Source organism: Ranitomeya variabilis, chromosome 4 (genome assembly GCF_051348905.1).
Source record: "Ranitomeya variabilis isolate aRanVar5 chromosome 4, aRanVar5.hap1, whole genome shotgun sequence".
Lineage (NCBI taxonomy): Eukaryota > Metazoa > Chordata > Amphibia > Anura > Dendrobatidae > Ranitomeya > Ranitomeya variabilis.
In genome coordinates, this window is record NC_135235.1 from 719,145,140 (window position 1) to 719,158,980 (window position 13,841).

Consider the following 13,841-nt stretch of genomic DNA (forward strand, 5'->3'; position numbering starts at 1 on the left):
ATTTCCCTGGCTGATTTTCCAGGCTGCGTCGCCTTCAGCAGGAGAATAGTTCAGTGAAGACTTTCAGCTATGAATTCCGCAGGTGGGCAACCGATACCAAATGAATGACCCAGCCATAGAAGCCACTTTTAGCAAGGCAGACCTTACAGAAAGGTTACAAGAGTCCTTGAAGGCTGCCATGTAATTGGCTACACATGTAGACAGCATCCTGCGGGATAGATGGGTAAGACCACCTTTTCCAGAGCCCTCTTTCCGGGACAATACTCCTATGCCAGGGGGATGGTCTGGGGATGAAACAGTACTTGTGGAGTTAGAGGAACCCATGCAGTTAGGAGGTGCTTCTGCATCATATATCTTCCCTGAGATTCGCAAGAAAAAGGGAGCGTGACATTTTATTGGGGCCTGCCCCTTGATTCCTAAGCTAAAAAAGTCTCGATTAACCCTTGGGAGTCTGGAGTTGGATAATCAAGGGGTATGCTCATCGCCAACCTGTAATTCTCGGTTTGTCCTGACAGCAGAGGTGGTGCTAGAGAGCAAAACAGAGAATTTCGGTGTTTGTAGACAGTGGAGCTGAAGTCAAGATGGTTGATGCTGAGTTTGCTAAAACTCATGGGCTTGTTGCTCTACCTTAGCTAAGCTCATTATTTGGTAATGGTGAAATCCCTTACTGTAATGACAAGGAAGGGGTTTGATTTTTCTAAATGGTCGAATGCTGCTCAGCAGGCTTTTTCCTCCTTAAAGAGTTGTTTTGACACAGCACCTATACTCAGTCAACTGGATGTTTTTCAACCTGTTATCGTAGAAGTGGATGCGTCGGAGGCGGGGGTTGGGGCTGTACTGTCACCTGGTAAACGGCGTCCATGTGCCTTCTTTTCCCAAAAATTATCCTCGGCTGAGAGAATTTATGACATGGGTGAGTTTCTAGCAAATAAATTGGCGTTCGTGGAATGGCGACATTCGTTGGAGGGGGCAGTCCATCTTATTACGGTTATCATGGACCAAAAGATCCTGTCATATCTTCAATCGGCTAAACATCTCAACCCAAGGCAAGTTAGGTGGTCCCTGTTCTTTACAAGATTAAATTTTCTGGTCACTTTTCATCCAGGAGTTAAAAACACCAAGGCTAATGTTTTGTCCCGATACTACCATTCCCGCATGTACATAAATGTGGAGAAAAGAAGAGATCCCATATGTAAACAACCATAAAACAATTTGTATTAGTGACAATATTAAAACAACAATTAAGAGAAAATAAAAAGCAAAAAAATGCCTTAGGGGACACCACAAGCTGTCGAATAAGAAAGAGCCTCTATAAGGAAACAATTTAGAAAGGGTAAGAGGCATATACTATTAATATTGGTGATAGTACAACATGTAATAGGATGCCCCCTGACAAAGGTTGTGTTTTCCGAAACGCGCGTTGGGGCGGAGGCGCGGTCCCAGGAGTGACTATCTGCATTGTGGTGGGTAAATTATGCGGTCGTCTATTTTATACTATGGTCTGATTTATGGCACCACTCTTTACCACTAGTCTCGCATATTATTGTAATTATGACATTGTGGATTGATTTGCTGAATACAGTGAGGGGGTTGATGTGTCCTGTCAGGGGCAGGTTGGGCTCAGCAGTCTTAGGCCATGTGCACACGTTCAGTATTTTTCGCGTTTTTTTCGTGTTTTTTTGCTATAAAAACACGAAAAAAACGCAAAAAAACGCTTACATATGCCTCCCATTATTTTAAGTGTATTCCGCATTTCTTGTGCAAATGTTGCATTTTTTTCCACGAAAAAAATCGCATCGCGGAAAAAAAAGCAACATGTTCATTAAATTTGTGGAATTGCAGGGATTCCGCACACCTAGGAATGCATTGATCTGCTTACTTCCCGCACGGGGCTGTGCCCACCATGCGGGAAGTAAGCGGATCATGTGTGGTTGGTACCCAGGGTGGAGGAGAGGAGACTCTCCTCCACGGACTGGGCACCATATAATTGGTAAAAAAAAAGAATTAAAATAAAAAATAGTCATATACTCAACTTCGATGGCCCCCGGAGTCTTCCCGCCGCTCAGAGGTGCATGCTGCCGCTTCCGTTCCTATAGATGGTGTGTCTGAAGGACCTGCGATGACGTCGCGGTCACGTGACCGCGACGTCATCGAAGGTCCTGCACACACCATCTATACGAACGGATGCCGCTGAGGAGATCGGCTGTCTGCAGAGGGTGAGTATAACCATTTTTTAATTTTTTTATAATTTTTAACATGATATCTTTTTACTATTGATGCTGCATAAGCAGCATCTATAGTAAAAAGTTGGTCACACTTGTCAAACAGTATGTTTGACAAGTGTGACCAACCTGTCAGTCAGTTTTCCAAGCGATGCTACAGATCGCATGGAAAACTTTAGCATTCTGCAAGCTAATTTCGCTTGCAAAATGCTAAAAAAAAAAACGGGGAAAAAACGCAAAAAAAAATGCAGATTTCTTGCAGAAAATTTCCGGTTTTCTTCAGGAAATTTCTGCAAGAAATCCTGACGTGTGCACATACCCTTATGCTTCTCTGCAGGAGGTGAAGGGGGAAGGGGCACTCAGCTCTGCTCTTTTCATGATACAGACGGGTCAGACTCAGGACATAACAGCTGCTGTTATGATTGCTGTCAATGAGCACAGTAGCCAACTCACTGAGGATGGTCGGCTGCAGGGACTGGACTAGAGGCTGTCAGGACACCGTCCATACACTTAAACCATACAGGCTCAGACAACACTTACCGGGGGAGGGGGGCTGCTGAGTGACTCACTCCCGACTGTAACTGTGTGATGGGAGAATACTGGAACTGCACTAAGCCCGCGCTCAGCTGGGATTGGATGCTGGAAAGTCCCGCCCTCCTGTTGCTCAACACTGGCTGCCTCTCCCAGGCTCCAGCTGTCTGTCACAATGCTGACTCCTGCTCCCTCGCACACACCGCTCTAGTTTGTGAAAATTCTGACTGCAGGCCCCTTACACCAGTGTGTGTGCGCTGTATCCCAGACAGCGTGAGTGGGGCCCTCCGTCTCACCATGGCCCTGGCACTTGCCCAGGTGCGCCGGGTGCTGACGCCGGCACTGTCTAAGGGTCACTTCCGTCTGTCTGTCCCGGAAATCCCGTGTTGGTCGCGGCCTCTGTCTGTCATGGAATCCAAGTCGCTGATTGGTCGTGGCAAAACAGCCAAGACCAATCAGCGACGGGCACAGTCCGGCGGAAAAATGGCCGCTCCTTCCTCCCCGCAGTCAGTGCCCGCTCCGTACTCCCCTCCAGTCTGCCCTCACACAGGGTTAATGCAGCGGTAACGGTCCGCGTTATGCCGCGGTGTAATGCACTCCGTTACCGCTGCTATTAACCCTGTGTGACCAACTTTTTACTATTCATGCTGCCTATGCAGCATGAATAGTAAAAGGATGTAATGTTAAAAATAATAATATAAAAAAAAATCATTATATACTCACCGTCCGTCGGCCCCCGGATCGACAACAGGCCTTTCCCGCTCGCGACGCTCCGGTAACCGGTCCATGCTGTGATCTCGCGAGATGATGACGTAGCGCTCTCGCGAGACCGCAATGCACTCTTGGGACCGGAGCGCACGAGCAGCGTCGGTAACCGCTTCGCTTGGATCCGGGGGCTCCGGAAGGTGAGTATATAACTATTTATTATTTTATTTTATTTTTTAACAGGGATATGATGCCCTCATTGCTATATACTACGTGGGCTGGGCAATATACTACATGGCCTGGGCAATATACTATGTGGCTGGGCAATATACTACATGGGCTGTGCTATATACTACGTGGCTGGGCAATATACTACATGGGCTGTGCTATATACTACGTTGCTGGGCAATATACTACATGGGCTGTGCTATATACTACGTGGCTGGGCAATATACCACATGGGCTGTGCTAAGTACAACGTGGCTGGGCAATATACCACATGGGCTGTGCTATATACTACGAGGCTGGGCAATATACTATATGGGCTGGGCAATATACTACATGGGCTGTACTATATACTACGTGGCTGGGCAATATACTACATGGGCTGTGCTATATACTATGTGGCTGGGCAATATACTACATGGGCTGTGCTATATACTACGTGGCTGGGCAATATACTACATGGGCTGTGCTATATACTACGTGGCTGGGCAATATACCACATGGGCTGTGCTATATACTACGAGGCTGGGCAATATACTATATGGGCTGGGCAATATACTACATGGGCTGTGCTATATACACTACGTGGCTGGGCAATATACTACGTGACTATACAACGTGGGCTGTGCAATATACAACGTGGGCTGCGCAATATACTACGTGGGCTGCGCAATATACAACGTGGGCTGCGCAATATACAGCGTGGGCTGCGCAATATACAACGTGGGCTGCGCAATATACTACGTGGGCTGCGCAATATACTACGTGGGCTGCGCAATATACAACGTGGGCTGCGCAATATACTACGTGGGCTGCACAATATACTACCTGGGCTGCGCAATATACTACGTGGGCTGCGCAATATACTACGTGGACTGCACAATATACTATGTGGGCTGCGCAATGTACAACGTGGGCTGCGCAATGTACTGCGTGGGCTGCGCAATGTACTACGTGGGCTGCGCAATGTACTACGTGGGCTGTGCTATACACTACGCATACATATTCTAGAATACCCGATGCGTTAGAATCGGGCCACCATCTAGTACCTTATAACACCAGCTTGAAAAATGATTTTAACATCGAAAATGTTGGCCAACCAAAATGTATGTTCAGTAAATGCACTCAATACTTAGCTGGGGCTCCTTTTGCATCAATTACTGCATCAATGCGGTGTGACATGGAGGCGATCAGCCTGTGGCACTGCTGAGGTGTTATGGAAGCCCAGGTTGCATTGATAGCAGTCTTCAGCTCGTCTGCATTGTTGAGTCTGGTGTCTCATCTTCCTCTTGACGATACCTGTTATGACCTGATGGTTACGAAGCAGTGCTGAGATGACCTGGTGGGTAAGACCAATCATGGACAAGCTCAGAGGAGGTGGCAGCTCCACCGACAGTAATCACTATGATGACCTGGTGATTACGGAGCAGCACTGAAATGACCTAGTGGGTAAAACAAATAATATACAAGCTCTGAGGAGGTGGTAACTTTACTGACCGCAATCCCTACACCTAACACCAACACTAGAAATAGCCGTGGAGCGTTCCTATCTCTGCCTAGACGCCTCGTCACAGCCTAAGAACTAACTACCCCTGAAGATGGAAACGGAAAACTATCTCGCCTCAGAGAAACCCCAAAGGAAAGATAGCCCCCCACAAATATTGACGGTGAGTGGAGAGGAAAATGACAAACTCAGAAATGAAACTAGATTTTAGCAAAGGAGGCCATTACTATCTAAATAGACAGAGATAGAAAAGGCTACTGTGCGGTCAGTATAAAAACTAAATGTCCACGCAGAGTTTACAAAAAATAACCTCCACACCGACTCACGGTGTGGAGGGGCAAATCTGCTACCCCAGAGCTTCCAACTAGCCTGAATTATTCATAATGACAAGCTGGACAAAAGAGACATAACATAAACCTGAACAGAAGGTCAAAAGCAGGGAAACACCCATAAAACTAGCAGAACTTATCTTAAGCTGAAATGGACTGGCCAACAGAGTACTTCCAGGAAAGGACTGAATCCACAGGAAAAACATTGACAGCTGGCATTGACTACAGACTAGAGCCCAGTTAAATAACAAGACCAGGGAACCGATTAGCGAATGCAGCTGCTAAGTTCCACTCAAAACCACCAGAGGGAGCCCAAGAGCAGAACTCCCAAAAATACCATTCATAACCACAGGATGGAGCCCAAGAACGGAATTCACAACAGATACCCCATGAATTCTCTATGGGGTTAGGGTCAGGTGAGTTTGCTGGCTAATCAAGCACAGGGATACTGATGTTTTTAAACCAGGTATTGGTACTTTTGGCAGAGTGGACAGGTGCCAAGTCCTGCTGGAGAATGAAATTTCTGTCTCCAAAAAGCTTGTCTGCAGAGGGAAGCATGAAATGCTCTAAAATTTCCTGGTAGACGGCTGCGCTGACTTTGGTCTTGATAAAGCACAGTGGACCTACACCAGCAGATGACATGGCTCCCCAAACCATTATTGATTGTGGAAACTTCACACTAGACCTCAAGCAGCTTGGATTGTGGCCTCTCCACTCTTCCTCCAGACTCTGAGACCTTCATTTCCAAATGAAATGCAAATTTTACTTTCATCTGAAAACAACACCTTGGACCACTGAGCAACAGTCCAGTTCTTTTTCTCCTTGGCCTAGGTAAGACACTTCTGGCATTGTCTATTGGTCATGAGTAGCTTCACACAAGGATGTAACACTTGAAGCCCATGTCCTGGATACATCTGTGTGCGGCGGCCCTTGAAGAAATGACTCCAGCAGCAGTCCACTCCTTGTGAATCTCCCCAAAATTTTTAAATTAATCCTTTCAAGGCTGCAGCTATCCTGGTTGCTTGTGCACTTTTTTCTACCACACTTTTTCCTTCCACTCAACCTTCCCTTAATAGCACTCTGTGAATAGCCAGTTTCTTTAGCAATGACGTTTTGTGGCTTACCCTCCTTACGGAGTGTGTCAGTGACTGCCTTCTGGACATCTGTCAAGTCAACAGTCTTCCACATAATTGTGGAGCTACTGAAACAGACTAAGGGACCTTTTGTGAAGCTTAGGAAGCCTTTGCAGGTGTTTTTCGTTAATTATTATAATTTACTGACATAATTACTTTTGGGTTTTAATTTGCTGTAAGCCATAATCATCAACATTAACATAAATAAACACTTGAAATCGATCACTCTGTTAGAAATGACTATTATAATATATCAGTTTCACTTTTTTGCATTGAAGAACTAAATTAAATTAACTTTTGATGATATTCCAATTTTGTGAGAAGCACCTGTACCTGATGCCTACCAGCTTTTGGCTGGAGGCATTCCCAAAGTGCGAGCATTGCTCTTTTAAGAATCGGAGCGAGTGTACGCAGACCTAGAGAAGCAGGAACGCACAACAGGAAACAGATACACTGCCGATTGGCCGGGACATTGAGCATGTTGTCATCCGTGCCACAGGAGGGAGAAGGACCACATTGGGAAGTTAGAATTGCCTTTACAAATGTAACAGCATCATTACCCTCTGATTTCTCTTACAGGCCCATTACAAATTTTTCTTCAAGTGATTTTCTTTTCGGCACATTCTACTTGCGCTGTCATTTGGTTTTGTAGTTTACAGACCTGGACAGGTGAGGGTCAGTATCTCCTAATTTATGTTGGTAGGTGGATTTCACAGATTATAAGCTCTATAGAAAAGAGCTTTCAATACCCAAAGTCATTTGGACAGTTTTGGGTGGATGTTGTGGTCTAGAGGCTGTGATGCAGTGACCCATGTGGCAGCTAGGGAGCCTTGTGTGTGCTCCTCGGGATATGATGGAGGCATATCTGTGGTTATAATGGTGGTGAAACAGCGATTGGCAGAATTGTAAGTGGCCGATATGTGTCGCAGAGGGAGTCTGCATGGTAAGTCTGAAGTAATGTTGTTCTGGGACCTGTAGTCTTACAAGTAAATTGTGTTGTTTAACAAGGGAGACTTACTGGGCTAGTTATGAGAGATGGGCGGGTCGAACTAGCCACACACACACTCCCACCTGTGGGAGTGGTTACAGGTCTATAATGTGACCAGGGTGTGAGTCACATGTTCTCTGAGTGTGGACCTGAATGGTCTATGCTGGAAGGTCCTGGAGAGCTTATGTGGTGGGGGTGTTGGACAGACGTCCTGAATAGCACCCGAACAGGTCACATGCCTGTGCGTTGGACGGTCCCCGATAGGGATGGACGTCCTGAATAGCGCACTGAGTAGCCCGTGTTGGAAGTCCTGGGAGTAGGCTTCCTGAAGAGCACATGCCAGTGTGTTGGATGGTCCCAGGTGGGATGGACGTCCTGAATAGCGCACAGTGAGACTGTGGTCCTGGACGGTCTGTGTTGGAAGCTCCTGTGAGTGATCTTCCTGGAGCACCTGAGAGACCGTGGACCTGGACGGTCTGTGTTGGGGAAGCTACCGACCTTCGGTGGCTCTGGACTAACTTATGTGTGCCTGCCAGGCAAGTTGGTGAACCCCGTAAGGCAGCTTCCCTGAGAGAGAGAGAGAGAGAGAGAGAGGACTGCCAGGAGGTCAGCATGTGGAGCAGGAGCTCCAGAAAGGTCACACCTGGGACGGGGGGGCTATTATAACAGCAGAGACGTATCTGCCAGTGGAACAGACTGTTGGTGCTTGTTGTGTTCCATGGATAGTGATGAACTGTGCGGTCTCCCATGGTAACTGTATGAAGTGAAGTCCAGCGTGATTAGAGATGGCGAACCAATGTCGTGTGCGCTATATAACACGGACATTGACTCGGCATAAGGACATCCCGGGAACTAGTCAAGGAGGGCTGGCGGGTGTAGTGTCTGAACTGTGAGTTAAAGCCACATATTAAATATCTGAGTCAAAGCTGCAATTTAATGCCACCGGTTGGTGCCTATTGTGTTCTCTGGAGTTTATAATGAACTGTGCATAACCCGGTTTATGATGCTATAATAAACTGCATGGACTGTATTTAAGTGAAAAAACCATGCCTGAAAACATGCCTGAGAGCTTGAATCCCGTGCCAACCGAGTATTCCGCAACGCGTTAGTGAGCACAATCTTACAAGGCAAAATTGTGATCACATGAGTGTGATATGACTGAACTACTTCTTTACTTCTCTGTATTTAGTGGTCACTACTCACCTGGGTAGTCATATGTAGGAGTCGCCTTTTCACACCGCTCATCTCCCCTCACATATGTCTCTGAAGTATTAATATGGGTCAGATCTTCACCCTGAAACAAATATTGTATCAATCACAGACAGATGGAGAAGTAACATCTATGATCAGATCTAATCCTGCCATCTCCACCGTTCACATTACACAAGTATAAAACATATAATACTGGTGGATAAAACAAGACTGAGCACAAGATCTTCACAGCCGTCTACACATCATAGGGGAGATCTCATGACACCTTCTCTCCATCTACCTGATGATCCTGAGGAACATTGGGATCTTCTTGTTTACAGTCCTGTGGAAGAAGAGGACGGGGACATCTCTCTGGTGTTGTCCTCTTACTGGATAGATCTGGAGGAAACACATACAGGGACTGAATTCATTCTTTACATACAGATAATTATTGGCCATGTGTATTTAGTCCTGTCTATTACCTGGCGATGTGAGGGGCTGGGGAACCTCCATCATGATGTCCTTATACAGATCTCTGTGTCCTTCTAAATACTCCCACTCCTCCATGGAGAAATAGACGGCGACATCCTGACACCTTATAGGAACCTGACACATACAATGATACCGTCATCCCCCGATCCCTTCATAGCGTTACTGTATAATGTCCCAGCATTCCCAGCAGTGTCACCTCTCCAGTCAGCAGCTCAATCATCTTGTAGATGAGTTCTAGGATGTTCTGGTCATTGATGTCCTCATGTATCAGGGGGTGAGGTGGAGGCCCCGTGATTGGGCTCAGGGGTCTTCCCCATCCCTCAGACACAGAGTCCTGACAGCGCTCACTAGAGGTCTTCTTCACCACTGTGTAATCCTGGTTATGGAGAGACACATTAATAAATCTCACTACAGACATTTCCAGAGTCCTCACCTCTCCAGTTCTGTCAATCTGTTATTCCCACAGATAAGAATGATGTAATGTGACGTCATCAGAATCTCTCACCTCTCCAGTAAGCCGGAAGAGGATCTCTAGGGTGAGGTGTAATATCCTCTCCGCCATCTTGTCTCTGTCCATATCCATCCTTGATGGGTAAATCAGGAAATTCTCTTATATAGAAGATCTTCACTGAGAGGATCCGATATTGTAGAGACCTGAATGAGAAGAAGATGAGCCGATGTAACATCATAAAATCCTGTGTAATAATACAATTACTGGAGATAATAAGGGAAACATATGAGGAGATTTATTATTTTACAGTATTTAGTTTCCTTCTTTCCATCTACTAATAAAACCTATATATTTCGGCCACAGACAACAAGCAGTTTCTCCCTCGGAGTCGGCAGCTGAATACGTTCCTCATAGACTCATCTTCCATAACGCTAATTCTCGCCTCATTTCCCGACCCTGGAATCGGCATTAGTAATACTGCAGGAGATATTCATTACACGTGACAGGAGAAATAACGACTCCATGATGAGGACGACATCTCCATCTCCTACTGCGGCTCTAGGAACAGATCTGTCCAGAGTCGGTCACTGACTCCATCCCCACCGGCCTCTATATGGAGGTTTCCCGTCTTCCCCGCACTGTAATCTTCTATCACGTTAGATCTCAGCTCTGAGTCACACACAGAAGTTTGAGGCTTTTATAAAAGGTTTTATTGTAAAAGCAACAAGTTTATAAATATAGTGGAGAGTTTTTTGGCATTTTTCTGTAGGCTTTCACATGTTACATGAAAAACACCCAAACAAAACAGGTGTTAAAATGCTACAAAAATAAAATTAGGAATGGAGGTTCTGGGAAAACATTGTACTGGGTCTGTGGGGAATGTTGGTGCTGTGGGGACATTACACTCTGTGTGTGTGTGTGTGTGGGGGGGGGTGTACTATTTGAGTAATAACGGTTTCCTTGGTTCCCGTCTTTCATAGTTGGGTCGTTTGTATCTATCAGCCAAAAGGAACAAAACCATTGTGATTCTTATAGGGAGACAACACAAACCCCCTAAATATAACATTTTATAACAACCCCACAATCTGTGACTCTTCAGGGTAAATCGCTCTCTCACCATTGGATTAGAGCTGATACTATGAAGCTAAAGAGACTAAACAGACTTTCTGTCACCTCCATAAAGGGGCACTTTTCTGTGTTTGTCAGAACTGTCTGAGGATTATTAGAGGTGATAGTTTCCCCCCAATTAGAAGGGACACCTGTGGATATTGGGATCTTTACCTGCTACAGTTCTGGTGTGTGGAGCCTCAACCTGCAGAGCCGTACAGGACCTGTGATGAGGTCACAGGAGGGGAGGAGTCAGGGGTCACATGATCGGGGCCTCAGTGTATGGGTACATTTCCACTGGCGAGGAAAACGGACGAGTGCAATCCGATAAAAAATCGGATTGCACTCGGACCAATGTTATTCAATAGGTGTCTTTTCATTTGCGATTTTTTTCTCGGCCGAAATCGGACTGAGAAAAAAATCGCAGCTTGCTGCGATTTGCTGCGAGTCTCGGACGAGACTCGCCAATGCAAGTCAATGGGTGCGAGAAAAAAATCGCACAGCACTCGCACCATGCGAGTTCTGTCTGATTTTTACGCACCGGTGTCCTTTGAAAAGCCGGCAATTCAGCGCGGTGTACAGTAAAATCACACTGACAGGTTAGAATAGACTAGATATATACACATAGAATGTGTATATATACATATATATATGTCAGTGAGACACCTATATATGTATATTTATATTTAATGCAGCGCTAGATAGCATAAAAGCCGCTAATTCAATTGCCGGCTTTTGCTCTCTCCTTCACAAACCCGACAGGATATGAGACATGACTTCAGAAGATTTGTCATGCCTAGGTATAGCTAGCTCGTATGAAACATATACATCAGAAAAAAACAGAGGGAGCTATGGCTTAAAAAGGTAAACATTTTATTTAATTCAATATGTAAAAACATGCATGAAGATGCTGAGAATAAAAAAGGGGAGAGAACAATCTCTCAGCAGGGACACAGTGTACAATATAAGCGGACCAGCCTATGGAGGGTAAGGTGCTAAGGAGGCCTTTATAGAAGTCAGATGCAGCGACAAAGCTTGCAATATACAAAAGGTTTAAGGTGCAAGTGCAGCTTAAAGTGCGATTGAATATGAAGGGTTAATTGCCCTAGGTATAAAGGATCCCCCAGAAAAACAGATATGCGCTCAATAGCGTGGTTACATTACCTCCGTGGGCATGGACCGGTTCCCCGACGCGCGTTTCGCGTGCAGCTTTCTCAAGGGGTGAATGTGGAGGGAGATGTGATAAGGCGCTTTATATATCATGGAATAGACGAACATTGGTGGCAGCGGCTGTGACGGCGCTCCATACAGGAAGTCCGCCCACGTCACCGGGTCTCGGCGTCACGCGGCGCCGGCGCTCCTCCCCGCTCGACGCGTCAGGGCAAGGGAGGAGAAGCCGGGCAGCTACAGACGCGTTGCCCCGGCAACGTCGGAGCAGGAAATCCCGGAAGCAGCGCTCACCGTTGAGACCAGTGTACAAATGTCGGAAAGGTATGAGGGACTAGGCGTCAGAAAGAGATGTTTTTGTCCTGTGATAAGGGAGCAGAGAGGGTGCGAGAGGGAAGTGAAAAATATAATTTAACCAACGAGTGGGAGTGATAAAAGTGCGGGCAGTGACGGAAGGGATTAAACAAGGATTAAAAAAGAATGAAAAATTCATATCTCTGGGGAATAACAAAATAATGGTCTCTCAGTGTGAAAAAACTCGGTTATGGGATAAGATTGCATTAATACAGTGGATGAAATGTACATATAGTGAAGAAACATTAACCATTAATTGTTAATATACAAATTAAATATACTAAATATAAAATACAAATCTATTGATGTGCCATATATAATACAATGGAATCATACATAACGTAATTGTAGAAAAAGGGAGGGGGGGAAAAAGGGAATACAGGAAGGTAGTCCGTTGCCTTGAAAGACAGAGTCCGTTATTTAAACCACGAAAGGCGTGTTGTTAATCCTGTCTGTATATCTCAGGGTTCCGTGGATGGATAATACGCCGCCAACAGTGTTCGAAAAATAGCCACATAATTAAAATGCAAGATAAGGATCCAATCTAAAAACAATAAATAAATAAAATAAAGAAGTTAAAAACCATGATAGAACAGCTAAAAAACAATGATGTTTAGAGAAATGGTGCAAAACTGAGTACTTCATTGAGACCAACTGGTTGAATCGATCCTACTCTATAGATCCAACGGGCCTCCAGTTGTGCGAGGGATTTCCTCCAATTACCCCCCCTGGTATCAATGTGTACTTTATCAATGCCGGTGGCTTTCAGCAGGGAGGCGTCACAATTATGGGCCATTTTGAAGTGTTTTGGTATAGATTTGAGGAACATAGGGTCCTCAACCTCCTTAGCATTGATGATGTCACGGTAATGCTCCCTAATCCTTACTTTTAAGGGCCGAGAGGTGAGGCCTACGTAGACCTTGGGGCAGGGGCATGTGGCATAATATACCACCCCAGCGGTGTTGCATGTAATGTGTTGTGTGATGGTAAATGTTGTTTTACCGTCACATGATTGAAAAGTGGTAGATCGGAGCATGTTAGGGCAGGCAATGCAGCTGCCACAAGGGTAGAACCCCCATTTAGGTCCCTTAGATGAAAAAGCCCTATCCAAAGAGGGGCCAGGATAATAGCTTCGAACCAGCAAATCCTTGAGATTGGGTGACTTTCTGTATGTAATGGGGGGATATTTAGGTAGATGTTTAGCAAGGGTCTTGTCCATCTCCAGTAGAGGCCAGTACCTCACAAGGGCTGTCTTCATATCCCGCCATTTGCTATTATAGGTGGTAATGAATCGTACCGGTGCGTCGTAGACGGTCTTGGAACGCGGTTTTAAAAGTTCCATTCGGTTAGCTTGCTCGGCCCTCTTTAGGCCCCTTTTAATGCTTCTGTTAGAATAACCTCTCTCTTGAAATCGGGAGGTTAAAATATTGGCTTGCTTGTAG

At 45.6% G+C, this 13,841-nt stretch overlaps 3 protein-coding genes across 5 annotated transcripts in view; 1 reads left to right on the forward strand and 2 right to left on the reverse strand.

Moving 5' to 3' along the window:
• The window catches only part of LOC143766608 (uncharacterized), a 44,434-nt gene extending 35,019 nt beyond the window's left edge, over positions 1-9,415 (reverse strand). The window contains exons 1-3 of the mRNA XM_077254410.1: positions 9,311-9,415; positions 9,130-9,227; positions 8,841-8,931 (exon numbers count right to left, since the gene is read on the reverse strand). Of these exons, the coding sequence (XP_077110525.1) occupies positions 8,841-8,931; positions 9,130-9,227; positions 9,311-9,395 (274 nt within the window). The 5' untranslated portion in view covers positions 9,396-9,415. The remainder of the gene's footprint in view (positions 1-8,840; positions 8,932-9,129; positions 9,228-9,310) is intronic.
• Positions 1-11,163, reverse strand: part of LOC143766599 (uncharacterized) — a 264,129-nt gene extending 252,966 nt beyond the window's left edge. For all 3 annotated transcript variants that reach the window (XM_077254391.1, XM_077254392.1, XM_077254390.1), the window contains exons 1-3: positions 11,053-11,163; positions 9,826-9,974; positions 9,517-9,696 (exon numbers count right to left, since the gene is read on the reverse strand). In XM_077254391.1, the coding sequence (XP_077110506.1) occupies positions 9,517-9,696; positions 9,826-9,903 (258 nt within the window). In that variant the 5' untranslated portion in view covers positions 9,904-9,974; positions 11,053-11,163. The remainder of the gene's footprint in view (positions 1-9,516; positions 9,697-9,825; positions 9,975-11,052) is intronic.
• Positions 1-13,841, forward strand: part of LOC143766587 (uncharacterized) — a 925,271-nt gene that overhangs the window by 726,541 nt on the left and 184,889 nt on the right. The window lies entirely within an intron of this gene.